Source organism: Lynx rufus, unplaced genomic scaffold, assembly GCF_022079265.1.
Source record: "Lynx rufus isolate CCGP_SWC_20201006 ecotype Redwood Valley unplaced genomic scaffold, mLynRuf1.p SCAF_39, whole genome shotgun sequence".
In the NCBI taxonomy this organism is placed as follows: Eukaryota; Metazoa; Chordata; class Mammalia; order Carnivora; family Felidae; genus Lynx; species Lynx rufus.
This window is the reverse complement of record NW_025814855.1, coordinates 1,459,256-1,475,131: the sequence shown is the minus strand read 5'-3', so window position 1 is coordinate 1,475,131 and position 15,876 is coordinate 1,459,256. Positions and strand designations below refer to the sequence as shown.

Sequence of the window (15,876 nt, the reverse complement as noted above, 5' to 3'; positions counted from 1 at the left end):
TATAGGACTTCTGTACTCGGGGTGCAAAGAATATCTGTAGTTATCCAGTCTGCTAGTCTACTCGAGGGTGGGGTAGGGCAGTCACCCTGGCAATCCTTGCATTCAGCAGCGGCATGAGTTGGGTCATTTGTACTCAGAGGCTGTCCCATATTCCGGGCATTGCTGAGGAATATAGCTCCTCAGTCTCCCCTGACTTACAGGCACTCACGGGGTATTTGTTATGATGTACAGATACCTCAAGTGCAAAGCTATGTCTTCACAGCTTCATTGAAGCTGGTATTTCTCAGTGATTTTTAAATACGATAAAAAGAAGTCCCGGTTTAGTCATAACCTCTGATTTCCTTTGTAAGCCTGTGCTCACCTTAATTCCCTCACTTCTCAGACTTCATTGAGATCTAACCTCGTGCAGATAGCCAAGAGCTATTTTGGCCACGGGTGAATAGCTACATCATCATTGATTTCAGTAGTTTCATTTCTTCCGGGATAGTCTCAAGTGCCCATGCATTGTCAGTGCAGTCGCACGTGGAATTATATTTACTTCCCAGTAAGGAAAAAAGATCACAAAATCCAATGCTGCCGCTTCTCTGTCTCCGTCTCCGTGTTCAGAAGCCCGCTGTCCCAATGTGGTAAGTCGCTCCCACTTTTGAGATAGGGTGTTAAATTCTAAAAAAGAATGGAATGCATGGAGTTAAGAGTTGGACATCACTAGCCCTTTTTTCTAACAGTGAAACTCCTACAATTGATTCTAAAGTTTCAGTCTAACATGAAAAGCAGTAAGATGGTATTTTAGATCCCAGCTCTGGGTGGACGTACTCTATGTCTGAGTGACAATTGGGTTTGCACCTTGGGGAACATCTGAAATAATTTCTGTGATCAGCAGACATTCCACGAAAATCTGGGTGTGACCCCCTCCAAGAAGCCGGAGCCCCCCTCAGAACGTTCAGACACCCCTTCCCAGCACCCCTCATGGTGTGGCGGGACAGCTGCCAGAGGTCAGGATGGAGACCCGTGCGGAGGTTGGCGTCTCCATCAGGACTACGTTACCCAGAAGGCAGTGCGCCACACTGGGCCAGTGAGGGCTCAAGGAGCGAGGCACTTCCGCCCAGCGGACGGCATGTAGGTGGGCCTTCCGGCGTCGGCCTCCAGCGACATCTTGTAAATTTGGTTCTGTCCAGCGCTCGGAAGCTCAGGTTGCTGGGACTGCCCAAGGTAACGGAGCGGGGACGCGCAGGGCCGGCTGCTCGGAGACTCAGCGTGGCTGTCGTGCGGGCTGAGCACTGCGGTGCCACGGTCGCCGTGGCGGTTCCCATCCAGGTAAATGCTGCGTTTCTCTGGGCCCTCACCCCCTCAGCTCTTCTTATTCGTTGAAATTTCATATTTTTGTTCTTACGAGGGTCCTGTTTACTATGGTCTTCCGAATTCTGGAATGTCGCCTGCCCGAGGAGAGTGGCACAGAATGCGTGTGCAGCTGAATAGCCGGCTGTAAGATTAGTGCTAACCTCCTGCACACGGCCAGGAGCTTATTGCTTGTACTCATTGCTGTTAACCTCTTTGGGTTTCTTCCCGAGTAGCACGAGCGTCGCGGTGCAGCTGCGCTCGCCGAAGCCCGATCCGTTCCAGGGAGAGGGAAGCCGGCAAGGGCTGTTCTAAACATTAGCCCGCTGGGGCAAATGGAGTGGCTGCCCGTGAGCCGGGCTGGGGCTGAGGGTGGTAGCTCTGGTCGCGGCCACCGTCTTCCTGCGAATTGGAGGACAAGGTGAGCCAGGGTGTGAGCGCGCCCCCTGCCGGCCGACCGCTCCGTTCTCGCGTTCCCACTGGCCGGGGAAGAGCTGGGGTCTAGACAGCACCCCGGCACCCAGCTCCGCGGTTCTTCCGCGGCCACTATGGCCCTCTCCAAGGTTGAGCTGTTGTCCGATGTCTCAAGCAAGCACCCTTTATTGTCCGAGAGCTTCAGCGCCTCTGTGGGAAGTCCTCAGCATCGTAGTTTAGATGAAAGATTGATGGGTTACTGCAGTCACAGCACCGTACAGCTGGTCGTTTTTCTGCGTAGTATTCTGGGATATGAGTATATAAACAAAATCTTTTTATATGTTTCTGCCCGTGGTTTTCTGCATTTATAAACACTGGTACTGTAGCCACATGTTTTGGGCTATACAAGCATACAGTTGTCTAACATTCTGTATTAAAGATAGCCCACTTTCCACAAGTAGTCGTAGGTTTAAATTTATGATTCCAGGGGCACCTGGGTGGCTCAGTTGGTTGTGCATCTGACTTGGGCGCAGGTCATGATCTCGCGGTTTGTGAGTTTGACCCCCACATCGGGCTCTGTGCTGATAGCTGGGAGCCTGCTTCAGATTCTGTGTCTCCCTCTCTCTAAAATGAATGTAAAAAAAATTTTTTTTTAATTTATGATGCCAGATTGGTTTTCAAAATGTTACCAATCTACATACATATAATGGTTTACAATATTTAGCTAATTTCTATAGTGTTACTAGCAGTGGGCAACGTCAGGCTTGTGATGTCAGCCTTACTGAGTTGGGTTTTTGGGTTTTTTTTTAACATTTATTTATTTTTGAGACAGAGACAGAGCACGATGGGGGAGGGGCAGAGAGAGAGGGAGACACAGAATCTGAGGCAGGTTCTGAGCTGTCAGCCACAGTCTGACCAGGCACCCCACGCCTTACTGAGTTTTGCTTTATTTTTGTTCATTACTGTTAACTTTACATTTGCATTTTTAAAAAGTGCTTACTGGAATTCTCATTTACATACACAAGATTTTTTAATTCATTAAGTATTAAAATTTTAAATAATTTAACGATTACAGAGGGTTCACGAATTTGTGTAATTTTTGCTCAACTGTGTAACTGGTCATTTCAGTTTTTATGACAAAATGTAACAGGAGCCCCCAGGAGCCCTTTGTTTCAATGTAGTGGGATTCTTTATTGTGATACTTTGGTTTGAGAAATCTTTTCTTCTGTTAACTTGTAAGAGACATAATTTTTTGTCTTCCAAGTTAAGCCTATCCAGCTGAAATTACGTCATTTTTTAAAAAGCTTATTAGGCTCCCTACCCAACTTGGGGCTGGAACTCAAAGAGTCACGCTTTACCAACTGAGCCAGCCAGGTGTCCCTGTGTGCATCGTTTAAAGTAGAGGTGTACATTTTTATGATAAGCTGCTACTATTTTAATGCTCTGTAGCACCGCTAAAGCATCCATATCCACGCACACATGCATGACCCACTTCATGATCTCTGTAGTTTTTCCAACCTAAATCCTATGACGATCGTTTTCTTACTAGAACAGCTTTATAATGTGCTGATCTCTTTTGGAACAATTACTCTTGTATGTTAAAGTGATGTTTAACGTTTATTCTTATTTACAACAATCTTGTCACTTTAAAAAAATTTCTTGTTTGAGAGAGAGTGAGAGCTCAGGAGGGCAGAGAGGGACACAAAGGATCCGAAGGAGGCTGTCGGCCCAGAGCCTGACAGTAGGGCCCTAGCTCACGAACTGCAAGATCATGATCTGAGCCAAAGTTGGATGCTTAACCAGCTGAGTCACCCAGGCGCCCCAGCCTTGTCACTTTTTGGAAATAGCTTCTCACGTTCTAAAATACTTGGGATTTTTATGTTTGTAGCTATGACTTGGTCTGCTCCCAGGAAAACTCAAGGAGTTTAGCAAAACTGTGTAGTCCTTTTGTGTTTGCAGTAACACCAAGCATGTGTTTATAACATGCGTAATATCAAGGTTTTGGCTTTGCTCTGAATCTTTTAGTATTATTGGGTTTGCAGTTGTAATGAAATCTAGGGGTGTTGTCTTTTCTCCACATTTTCTTTCTTTTTCTTAGATGCACGTTGTCCAGATTTATTCTTCCCTCATCATTGATCTCACCCTCTATGGGGCATCTGGGTGGCTCCGTCAGTTATGCGTCCGACTTGGGCTCAGATCATGATCTCGCGGTTCATGAGTTCAACCCCCGTGTCAGGCTCTGTGCTGACAACTCAGAACCTGGAGCCTGCTTCGGATTCTGTGTCTCTTTCCCTGTCTGCTCCTCCCCTACCTATGCTCTGTCTCCTTCAAAAACACACAATCGTGTAAGCGGTGGTTTGATATGTTACCTTACCCAGTGGAGAGAATATATCTGCACCATTTCTTTCTGAACATTTATGGAAAAACTGGAAAAGGAAGTGTAAAGAGTCACATTCGTGACCAGCTATTAGGGCTAAACTCAACTACAAGATACAGGAAGAGAAGAGTGTATTTTGGGCACAGGAAGAAGCAGAATATGAAGGAATAAAATGGAAGGGTCGGAAACACACTGAGACATGGACATAATTTATCCCTTATTCTTCCTGCTCGCTGGCCTGAGGGCAGCTACTCCAACACAACACGACCCCATCAGCCTTTCCACTCCTTTCTTCCCTCTCCTGGAAAGTCAAGATGCACGTGCTTTGGGCACAACTGAACCCTCTCTGCCTTCTTTTATAAAGGCTGGATTTTCCCCCTTTGGCTTTCCTCTGTACCTAAAAATACTGTGTTTCACTTTTCTGTCTATACCCGCGATGGGACTTAAACTAACGTGGCCCTGCTCTTCCTGCAGGTTCTGCTTTCAGCAGAAGCACTTATGGACCCTGCACTGGTGAGTGTCAGGTGTCCTGGAACTCCTGCTGCCACCCTTCCTGCCCTTGGTGTCTAGAGCCTCTAGCTAAGCCCTCAGTCCAGGTCAGAGGTTATATGCAGAGGGATCCCCACTTGTGTCAAGTCATGGGGTGAGTGTGAAAGGGTGTCTTAGGTTTAGGAATTGGTGCCGTGGCTTTGGAGGAGAGACAGAGATGAGAGTGGTTAGGGGAATGTTCTAGGTCCGCTAGGACTGTTATGTCTGGTGAGAACAGAGGACAAGGAGGCTAGAGTCAGGCCTGGGGTGTAGCCTGAGCTGGGGTTCTGTTCTGAGAGTGAGGGTGATGGCCACACAGTTCTGGAGTAGAGGAGAAAACCAGCTGGCTCAGGTCTTCAGAAGCTGCCCCTGGCTAGAGTGCACTCCACAGTGGGGGAGAGGGAGACAAGGAGATCATGAACAGAGCTCGTGTAGTCAAAGCTCTAGATCGGCCAGTATTGGTTGTAACTGGGCCAAATAGCTGGTAGATGCGGAGGTAGGAGAAGGATTTGGCTTCATGTAGGGCTGACCAGGGGCACCTGGGTGGCCCGAGTTGGTTAAGCATCCGACTTTGGCTCTGTCGTGATCTCACGGGTTGTGGGTTTAAGCCTTGTGTCGCGCCCTGTGCTGACAGCTCAGAGCCTGGAGTCTGCTTTGGGTTCTGTGTCTCCCTCTCTCTCTGCCCCTCCCGCACTTGCATGCACTGTCCCTCTCTCTCTCTCAAAAATAAACATTAAAAAAAGTTTTAAGTAAAGTAGGGCTGATCAGATTTTCTTTTTAAAAATATATTTATTTATTTATTTTAAGAGAGAGAGAACACAAGCTGGCCCTACACACCCACTGGGGAGTCCAACGCGAGGCTTGAACCCACAAACTGCAACGCAAGATCATGACCTGAGCAGATTTTCTCATGTGGAGGGGTCACAGATGACTCCATGGTTTTTTGTAGGAGTAGCTTTTGTAAGAATATGAGGAATTCTCTTTTGGCCATGTTGATTCTCAAATGTTTCAGAGACTTCCAAGTATAGGTGACCACTGGAGAGCTGGTCCCCCACTTCTCAGGACATCCACACCAGGGCTGAACTCTGGATCTGATATGGTGGGGGCATGTTCCAGTCATAGTGGCATTGCCCTTGGGGAACAAGGGAGGAGAGCTGTGGACAGTGCATAGACAAGACAGCATAACAGTTGTTACCAGGAATGTGGAAGGAGGTATGGGGAGGGGAAAGTCCAACAGGTGGCCAGATTTTCATGGGAGTGGATATGAGATCAGAGCAATAATGGGGGTGAGTTGGTGGAGTAGACTGGTACTTGTTCACCTGTGTATGCACCCCTCCAACCAGGCTCTTGTGGTGGTTCTCTCAGAGGGTCATCAGATGAACTTACAGGACCTCCCAGGACCTAAATGACTGGCGAAGAGACACAACATAACTATAGAAGCAGAATGTTACCAAGGGTATTTAGATCTGCATGTGATCTAAACCAGCACCAAGGTCAAGTGGGGAAGGCCCTTCCCTTGGAGGTTAGGATCTATGATCACACTTGCCCAGCATTTCTTCAGCATGACACACAGACACAAGTCAATGGTGGGGACCAGCTGTGTGAGTAGGAGCTTGAGAGAGAATGCCAGGCCCCAGCTGCTTCCATCTGGGAGGCAGGATGCTGGGGACTCAGACGTCTCGCAGGAAAGGGATGGGAGTCCTGCATCTCAGTGTGGGGGAGGGGGAGGGGGGTCAGGAGCAGGGAGTGAGTGAATCTGGAGGTTGGGGCTCGGGGCAGTTACCGGGTCCTGCCGGGAGAGGCTGCTTATGGACGCAACTGTCCCCATCATCACAGGGCTCCATGACCTTTGAGGACGTGGCCGTGTACTTTTCCCAGGAGGAGTGGAGGCTTCTTGACGAGGCTCAGCGACGCCTGTACCGGGACGTGATGCTGGAGGTCTTTGCACTTGTTGTGTCATTGGGTAAGGCCCTCCCCCCAACCCCCACATCCTGGGCTGGCCCCTCGCTTTCCTCTTCATTCTGGGCACAGAGGCTGGGGCGTGGAGATACCTCACGAGCAGCCCCAACACCAGCTGTTCAGAGGGGCCTTCGGTCAAGGTTTCTGGGACATTTTTGTTTCCTGAGGTGGTTTGGGGGCTGGTTGCCTTGGGCCTGCACTGACCACTTAGCTGTCCCAAGTTTGCCTTAAGGACTTGCATCTTCTAGGTCCCCTGTTATCCAGCTGGAGCTGGGAGAACACGGGGTACATGACCAAGTGGGTACGCCTCCAAGTGGGGGACACTTGCACGTGGAAGTTGGCGACAGGGAGAGGATGTGAAATGGCTGGGGATCCTGACAGGAACATGTCCCGGGCTCACAACACTGCTCTGATGCCAAGGTCAGAGGCTCTCCTGTCTTCCCTGCCCTTCCTTGACACTCTGCCCCCTTCCCTCACCTGTCTTCTACCCTTCATTGGGATCTCCCCCAGATCACTGCTCCTTCTGCTGTGCTCACCACCCCCGGCCTATGCTTGACCCGCCACGCGGTCTGTCTGTGCCCATACCCTTAAAATAACACTTGAACGCCAGTCGCCAAGGCCCTGGTGAAAACACACTCCCCCCAGAAGTGAGTTGTGGACCCAGCCTCTCCTCCCCGCACCACACACACCGTCCTCGTCCTCGTGTCTTCACCCGCTGAGTCCCCTCTGCCGTGTGAAGCACAGAACGGCCTCCTCCTGCTGCCGGAGCTGCTCAGCATTTCTTCTCTGCTTTCAGGCTGCTGGCACGGAGCAGGGGCTGAGGAGGCACCTTCAGAGCAGAGCGTCCCCCTAGGAGTGTCACAGGTCAGCATCGCGAAGGCAGATCTGTCCCCCCACGAGGTGCGCAGCCCGGACTCCGAAGGGGATTTGCATCCAGCCGAGAGCCCGGGAGCAAGCCCTGGGCGGAAAGTGTGTGGGACGGGGGGGAAGCCTCAGGAGCGCCAGAAGCAGCACCGGAGAGAAAGACGCCCGCGAAGGAACACGAAGAGCCATGCCACCCACCCCCCACCACAGAAGCCCGTCCCTGCTGGCCCAGGCCTTCTCCCCCAGCTCGCTCACAGTCGGGGGACACCCACTGAGGACACCAGCTGTACAGAGCCCTTTCACCACAGACAGAGGCGCTACAAGTGCGGCGACTGTGGGAAAGCCTTCTGCCGGAAATACAGACTCACCCAGCATCAGAGAGTCCACACGGGAGAAAGGCCGTATGAGTGCAGCGAGTGTGGGAAAACCTTCAGCTACAAACACATACTCGTCCAGCACCGGAGAGTCCACACTGGAGAGAGGCCTTACGAGTGCGGCGCGTGTGGGAAAGCCTTCAGTAACAAACCCACACTCGTTCGGCACCAGCGAATTCACACTGGAGAGAGGCCTTATGAATGCGGTGAGTGCGGGAAATTCTTTAGCCAAAGCTCCAGCCTTAGTGAACATCAGAGGATTCACACTGGGGCACGGCCTTATAAGTGTGGTGAGTGTGGAAAATTCTTCACCTCCAACTCCAACCTGATTAAACACCGGAGAGTCCACACCGGAACAAGGCCTTATGAGTGCAGCCAGTGTGGGAAATTCTTTAACCAAAGCCCCAGCCTCATTAAACACCAGAGAATTCACACTGGCGAAAAGCCTTATGAATGTAGCGAATGTGGGAAACTCTTTAGCCAAAGCTCCACCCTCATTAAGCACCAGAGAGTTCACACCGGGGCAAGGCCTTACAAGTGCAACGAATGTGGGAAACTTTTTAGCCAGAGCTTTGGCCTCACTCAACACCACAGAGTCCACACAGGAGAAAAGTCCTACGAGTGCCGTGCCTGTGGGAAATCCTTTAGCCACAGCACACAACTTACTCAGCATCGGAAAGTTCACACCGCGGAGAGCCCTCCCCAGTGCAGGAGCTGTGGAGAAGTCTTCCGCCACCGGTCGGCTCTCATCGACCACCAGAAACTCCACAGCCCCGCTCGACCTCATGAGTGCACTGAATGTGGGAAAGCCTTCAGCCGCAGGTCTAACCTCCTGCGACACCAGAAAGTTCACAGGGGAGGAGGGCCTTAGAATGAGCGGGGGCTGCACCATGTCGAGAGCCCATCCTCACCACAGTCTGAGCCCATGGGGCATAGGGGGCTAGGCTGTACTTTCTAACCTGTCCAGAACCCTCGTGTTGGTCAGTGCAGGTTTCTCCCACGTGTGTCCCAAACACTGTATGCCTCAGTGTGGATGGTTTCATGGCACAGGGTAGCTCTCACTCTAGAGTTTTGGGCACAAGGCCTCCTACGATAGAATGAAGGGCAGTCCCAATTTTGGGGGACTAATCTTGTGTCCCAGATGTACGGGTTTGTGGTCGAGTCTGGAGGTTTCCCTGAGAGGAACCGTGTGGGTTTTTTTTTTTTTTTTAACGTTTATTTTTGAGAGCGACAGGGCATGAGCGGGGGAGGGGCAGAGAGAGGGAGTCACAGGATCTGCGCTGTCAGCACAGAGCCCCATGTGGGCCTCAAACCCATGGACCATGGGATCATGACCTGAAGTCAGACACTTACCCGACTGAGCCCCCTGGCACCCCAAGGATCAGCTTCTCTTTCTCACATAGGATGTCACAGTGCCCCAGCGCTGTTGAGAAGTAGCGCTCTAGGTCCCAGTCCCTGTGCCATCACATCTGCTGGGCTGGTATCATGGATTCCAGGCACCAGGTAGAAGCCAGCTGTGCGGTACAGACACACTTAGCGAAATGGTGGGGGACGTGCAAAGTGGAGGGGCTGCGATGCCCATGCCAATGCCCTGGGGGCTACGGCCAATTTCAGGTAAGGGCCTTGTGGACGGCATTCTGAGGCCCTATAGAGCTGACAGCGCTCCTGTGGCCGGGGTTCTATTGCGCTACAGTTAAGGTGTTGGGGGCGGGGGGTTGAAAACCAAACTCCTGGAAATGCAGACACGAAGGCAGCAGGCACGTGGTCTTTCTGACCCACGAAGCGTAGCTTGTAAACTGCGGTGCGGTTGCTGGCCAGCGGGACGTGGAGCTGTGTCCTGTGGGGTGGCCAGATTTCAATTTTCCAAGGTTTTCCCAATGTTCAGATTTTTCCGCAAAAGCATTTCCACTCAGCATGCGATAGACTTCAAGTGTACTTGAAAACCGAAAACTGCTGCTGGTAGACTTTACTGGATGTGCGCTCATGAAACCATCGTACTCCACCACAGGTCCTTTGTCTCGTAACCTCTGCCTGGATTCCCACGCAGACCGTCACTTTCTTTCGTACCTTCGCTAGTTTGTGTTCTCTAGAATTTTACATGTTGGAATCTTACTGTGGCTCCTTTTTACGGGTGCATAATAGTACATAATTACTTCGACAATCACCAGTGAATAGTTGGAATTTTTTTTTTTTTTTTTAAACAAGTGGAAGACACCATTATTCACTCATCTAACAAAAAGGACGACGAGGGTTCGGGGGTTGTTGCCAGCCTGGCCGTCACAAGGCACAGTTGTGCCAAATGTACATCTCCATCCCCCTAGCAGTGCGAGGCCTGAGTCCCAGCGAACTGAAACAGGCCAAGCTCTCCCCAGGGGGATATGGTTGCTCTGAGTTCTGCCGGCGTCCTCACCAGTAGAAGCCTGGTCAGATTTGTTCCGTCTTTTCCACGAGTGTTTTTCAAAGGTGTGTGAGTGCAATCTCCCCCTGCTCGAATCATGCATTTCCCCTGAGAACTGTGTGCCACCCGTATATGTGTGTATTTGCCAAGTCTACTTGCTGTGGGTGCTGATGAAAAGTAAAGCATTGGGACCTCGCGCTAGTGCAATAAAAATGCTGAATGAAAACGTTTAAAATGTTCTTACACGTGTTTCCTCCCTCATCTGTGCTGCTGACCGTGTGTTGGCCACGTACACCCTGCACTTGAGAGTGTGGTTCTCTGTTGAAAGGAGCATTAGTCCAGCCCTCGTAACCTTTCCCCATCGCTAGCTGCAAACGTGAAAGTTGCCAACCAGATGTGCTGCCTTTGAGAAGAGAGGCAGTAAAGGTCTGTTTTCCCAGACAGGAATAGGAAAGGACAGGTTTTAAATATTACTACTACCCTGCAGTAAAAGAGTAAATCAGTTTAAACTTCAAAATCAGTTTAGTTCTCCCCCTTCCACAGCACTGCCTGATAAACAATGCCTTTGTCTACTTGGGGCCTGGGGCCCCCTATCAGATTGTGCTAAATAATGTGACTTCCAGGTGGTGGAACAGCTGGAGACTAATGTCAGCCCCACACGGGCTCCTTGCTCCAGGATACCGAGAAACAACAAAAACCCAGAGAATTAAGCACTTTGCCACATACTTCCTATTCTAAGCAAGATTCTGTACTTAAAACGCAATTATGTAAGTTTATTTAAATATATAATTACACATGATGTATAACCCCTCATCAAGGTTCCGTCCTTGTTTTCTTCTTGGGTCTTTTCTATCCACCCACCTCCACTCACAGCCAACTTACATCGACGGATCCTGAGGGACAGCCTATCAATGTCACTGAATTCTTAAAATTGGAATGTTTTGCAAAATGCATCTCATGGGGCCCACGTAGGTGGCTCAGGCTCTTGATTTCAGCTCAGGTCACACGGTCTCAGGGTTTGTGAGTTCAAGCCCCCACAGTCAACCCTGGGCTGACAGCACAGAGTCTTCTTGGGATTTTTTTCTCTCTGCCCCCTCCCCCGCAACTCCTGCTCTCCCTCAAAATAAATAAGCAAACCTAAAGAAAACAAAAACATGCATTTCATTATTCCATCAACCAAAACAAGTATAAATTGTATTACTTTTCTATCCAGAAGCTGCTGAAAACCGTTACTGCAGATTTTTGGTGGTATAAGACCACCATTAAACTGGTCTTAATGATTCCAAAGGTCAGAACAGTCTGTTCACATAAGGGCAAATCTACACATCCCTCCCTCCCTCTGGGGGCACAGGCCTGGACACAGGTTTTGGGGTTGAATGCTCATCCTCTACCTTTCCCCCAAGACCTGCCTCCTTTCCTGCTCCTTGACCGAAGATCACTTCTGCACTTACCTTCAAAGGCAGCAAGGCATCCGTGGAGCATCTTTGTCTCGGGTCATCAAATAGAACTTCCTTATATGGCAGTAACCTCCCCCTCCTCTTCCTACAACTTGTAGAAGGACACCTCTCTCTGCTTCACCTGCATAAAGAGAGAAAAAAAAAAAGCTCATCTCATCAAAAAAAAAAAAAAATTCCACATTTGCCAAATCGTGTGTCAAAGGGAACACTTACATGTGGTCAAGGAATAAGGACACATCTTCCAGGGGCCTTTAGAACAGCTGCCACCACCTCACGGTGTTTTTAGGCCTAACAAGGTCCTTAAAACGTTCACATTCCAATCTATGTATATAACAAATGAAATATATATGTGAGATATAAAAAATAAAATGTATATAATATAAAAAATAAAACATATATATGTAATATATATATGTATATGTATATATATATATAAAGCTTGGTTATTCTAATTTGAAGTTACTGCCAAATTATCTACGATGTCCCCCATTCTAAAACTCGCTCATTGCAACTGTGCCGATAGTGTTGGGGTGCTAACACTTGTGGGTTCTGCCACCTCAGAAACTCCCCCACACCGAGGTAGTCAGAGGAAACCACTTTATTCTAGAACTACAGCAGACAATAGAGACGGCCTATTGGCTCTATGATAGACGATATGATAGACTACGCACGCGTTCTCAAGATCAGCAAAACCTGGGTCTTCGCAGCGAGACCCCTTCTCCTTGCCCCTCGATCCACCCTTGCTTCACAGCGTTTACCCTCTGATCGCACCTGGTAATCTGGGTCCCCTCTGGGGATGGCCCTTCACCACTTCTATCTGAAGGAATGGCACCCTTCTTCGGTCTGCAACTGGGCAAGTTACAGCTTACAGCCAGACGCCAAATTAAACCGCTCAGAGACGAGGGGTTCGCTGCCTTCTCTGAGGCTTAGTTCTCATGGAAATGGCACCAGGCTTTGAACAGCTTTCTTGGCGTTGTTTTTCATTCCTTAGCGGCCGCTCGGCTTCCACTCCCACCTCCTTCTTGTCTCCGGACTCCCAGAGCAAAAACAAGGCCAAAATCGTTGGTTTCCCAGCAGATGGGTTCCTCGAGTGGTAGCGGGAAGCTGGGCGCGCGGGAGGAGGCACCATGTCTGCGCTTGCCCGGGGAGGACCACCACCCTGTGGCATGACCATCCACCAACAGGATTGTGGGGTGCACAAAGCGGCAGAACAGCGGGTCCCAGGGAGCCCCTGGCGAGCACCCTCTGAGGCACCTGCCTGGAGGATTGATCACCAATCACCTCGAGGATTAATTACGCAGTCCAGGGCCGGAAGTTCGTCCCAGGTGTCAAGGAGGATTGGGGCGCGCCTGGGTGGCTCTGTCGCTTAAGCGTCCAAACTTCAGCTGCGGTTATGATCTCAGGATTTGTGAGCTGCCGAGAGGCACCCACAGGGGGCTCGGCGTGCTGGAGACAGGCTCCTAGTGAAAGGGCGGGCCTACGCCAGCCGACTCCATCTTGTTCTGTGTCCTTCACCTTGACCACACCTCCTCCCCTTGAGCCACCCTCTCCCCCACCTGCCCCACAGAACTCGGACCCTTCCCCAGCCAATCAGCTGAGGCCATAGCTATTACATTACCTCACCAACTGCCCCTAGACCCCAATAAAAACCTTCGGGCTTTGGAAACTCGCTCTCTCTCCCTGGTATCCCACCACTGCGTCGGTGCAGGTATGGGATTGAGCTTGAGCTACTTCGAATAAAGGCTCTTTTACTTTTACATCGGACTCGGCTCCCTGGCGGTATTTGGGGATCACGAATTCTGGGCATAACACTAGGCCTCGGAAAAGAGCCCCGCACGCGTGCCCGCGCCCATCGCCGGACCGCTGTCGGACCCGCCCCTGCCTCGGAGGCTATCGCACAGCTCACGACGCGGGAAGCGGTGCTCGGCCCCACGGAGAGACCAGGGGGCTCCACGCCGAGGGGAGGCGCTGGGACGCCTCGCAAGGGCTACTCCGCTCGAGAAATGAGCGGCGGCAGGGACGTAGGGGGAGAGCCTTGATCGCAGAAGCTCGTTCCCCCAATCCTGGCCCGCGGGGGTTGCAGAGATACCCGGACACGCGGGCAGGGGCTTGGAGATGAAGGGAAGCACAAGGCTCCTTGAGCAGCCTTCGAACCCCCACCATCGCTGTCGGGCGCGCCTCCCTCCCCCACTCGACTCCCCGCTCCTCGGGCGCACTGGGGTGGACGGACGCTCAGGGGCCAAGGCGAACCCGCACTTGGGGGCTGACCTCGAGTGGTCCGGGGGCGCACGGCGCGGAGGGACAGCCTCTCCACTGCGGGGAGAACCGCTTACGAAGCCGCGGAGAAGGAAGGAGTGTCCGCTGGGCCAGCGGCCCCGGCCCAAACGGAGCCGTGGAGCAGGGCGAGGCCAGGCAGGTTCCGCATCCCTGTCTGCGCACCACGCACCCGCCTGCAGGGGAGGAGCCAGGGGAGTGGGAGGAGCAGCTCCCCGCACCGGAACATCCGTCTTGCGTCTGGTTGGAGCCGAGCCCAGCGCGGGAGAGCGGGCTCACCACGGAGTTCGGCTCAAGGAGCTCCAAGGGGAGCCTGCACGGACAACACCTCCAGGCCTGCTTTGGACCTCCGGCCTCGGCCGCTGCCTGGTCCCTGTGGCGGGGGTCACACGGGCCAGAGGACGCCCTTAGGCGCCTGAGGATCGAAGCAGCCGCGAGGTCGGGGCTCGCGCATGCGCGGTTACTGCCACAGAGACCCAGGGTTCCAAGCGAAGGAAATTGCGTTAGCGTCCACAAAGCAACCTTCTGAGCTAATCCGCACTCCCACTTCAAAGCACGGGGGTTGGAAACCTTGCCAGCCCTTTCCTGGCAGCAAAAATAAATAAAATTAAAATAATTAAAAAAAAATACTAGCCTTTGAGTGAAAAAATTACGGGTCCGGGTAAGGACTGTAAGGATCACGGGAGCCTCCTGGGTTCAACTACTGGCCCCCCAACACGATCCCATCGCTGCAACCCTGGAGCTCCTGGGGCCACCTGGCCGACTCAACGGTCGGTCGTGTCTGCGAGGAGCTCGGAACGCGCGGCGGCCGCCGCGGGCCGGCTACGTCCTCCCGTCTGTCCGCACGCGCAGCTGCCCGTCCGGGACAGAAGACTGGGGCTTGGAAGAATCTTCCGTGGAGGCATCTCCGACCGCCGGGCCCCGTGGGGAACCGCGGCCAGACCCTGAGCACCTTATCCCCGCCACCCTGCACGTTCCGTGACGCTCCTCGCCTCCGGAGCAGGATTCCGAAAAATCGAGCGCAAGAAACCACGCAGACACAAGTGCCGCCGGGGTCCGCCCTCCCCGGCCCCCGGGGTGCGGCCGGTGCATCCACGGCTATAGGTTGGGACTTGGGAGAACTTCGGCGGAGGCGCCTCCGACCACCGGACCCCACGAGGAGCCGCGGCCGGGCCCCGGGCACCTTACCCCGGCCTCCCCGCACGTCCCGGGCCGGCCTGCCCCTCCGGAGCGGGCCGCCTCTAGGCGCGGGGCACCCTCTCCCTTTCCCCCGCGGCGCCACACTGGGTTCCCGCAGGCAGAGAGGCACCAGCAGGTGCCGGTCGACGTTCCCCCTTCCCCGGGAGGGCCTACGAGCCACTCCCTAGTAGAAGGGCGCATTCAATCTCCAGCGAACTGATGCGCGGCGATGCGCCGGCGACCCCGGGATGATCCCGCCAGCGCCCCCGGCCTCCTGGAACCCTTCCTCGGGTACCGCCGCCAAATCCCACCCCTTGTCGATTTCGCCGGAGCTCTGGAGGGAGGACCGTCTAAGAGGAGCCACCAGATGGCGCCCGACAACCGGCGCGAACGTCCCCAGACGCATCTGGATCGCGGCCATCGAGGGCGCGCTGCCTGCCGCCTCGACGTCCAGGCTTCGCCCTCCCCACCTCGGACTCGCAGCCTGTACAATGTGAGATTTTGCCTCCTGCCAAGTAGGGGGCATTCCCGCCTACCTCCTTCCCGGCCACCGCGTCTTGGCCTAGTCCCAGCTCCTTTCTGCTTCCGGATCCATGTGACCGGCTTCGTGCGCCCTGGATGGCGTGGATGTGCGCCTCCTTTCCAGGGGGTCTGCGAGTAGTAAGAGGTTAAGGCATTAGCCTTTCTTGTCACTCCGTTCCCTCCGTAAATTAAAAT

The 15,876-nt window shown here is 52.7% G+C and overlaps 1 protein-coding gene and 1 long non-coding RNA gene across 2 annotated transcripts; one reads left to right on the top strand and one right to left on the bottom strand.

Moving 5' to 3' along the window:
* Positions 1-1,128: 1,128 nt before the first annotated feature.
* On the top strand, positions 1,129-9,101 carry LOC124522721 (zinc finger protein 501-like). The gene is made up of 4 exons (XM_047094308.1): positions 1,129-1,314; positions 4,601-4,639; positions 6,491-6,617; positions 7,410-9,101. Exons 2-4 carry the CDS (start codon positions 4,625-4,627, stop codon positions 8,720-8,722), a joined length of 1,455 nt encoding a protein of 484 aa, XP_046950264.1. The 5' UTR covers positions 1,129-1,314; positions 4,601-4,624; the 3' UTR covers positions 8,723-9,101.
* Positions 9,102-11,344: 2,243 nt separating this feature from the next.
* LOC124522727 (uncharacterized) lies at positions 11,345-12,010 on the bottom strand. Its single transcript, XR_006964831.1, has 3 exons — positions 11,920-12,010; positions 11,701-11,827; positions 11,345-11,386 (listed from the first exon to the last, which is right to left on the bottom strand). It is a non-coding gene; the product is annotated as an uncharacterized LOC124522727 (long non-coding RNA).
* Positions 12,011-15,876: the final 3,866 nt, after the last annotated feature.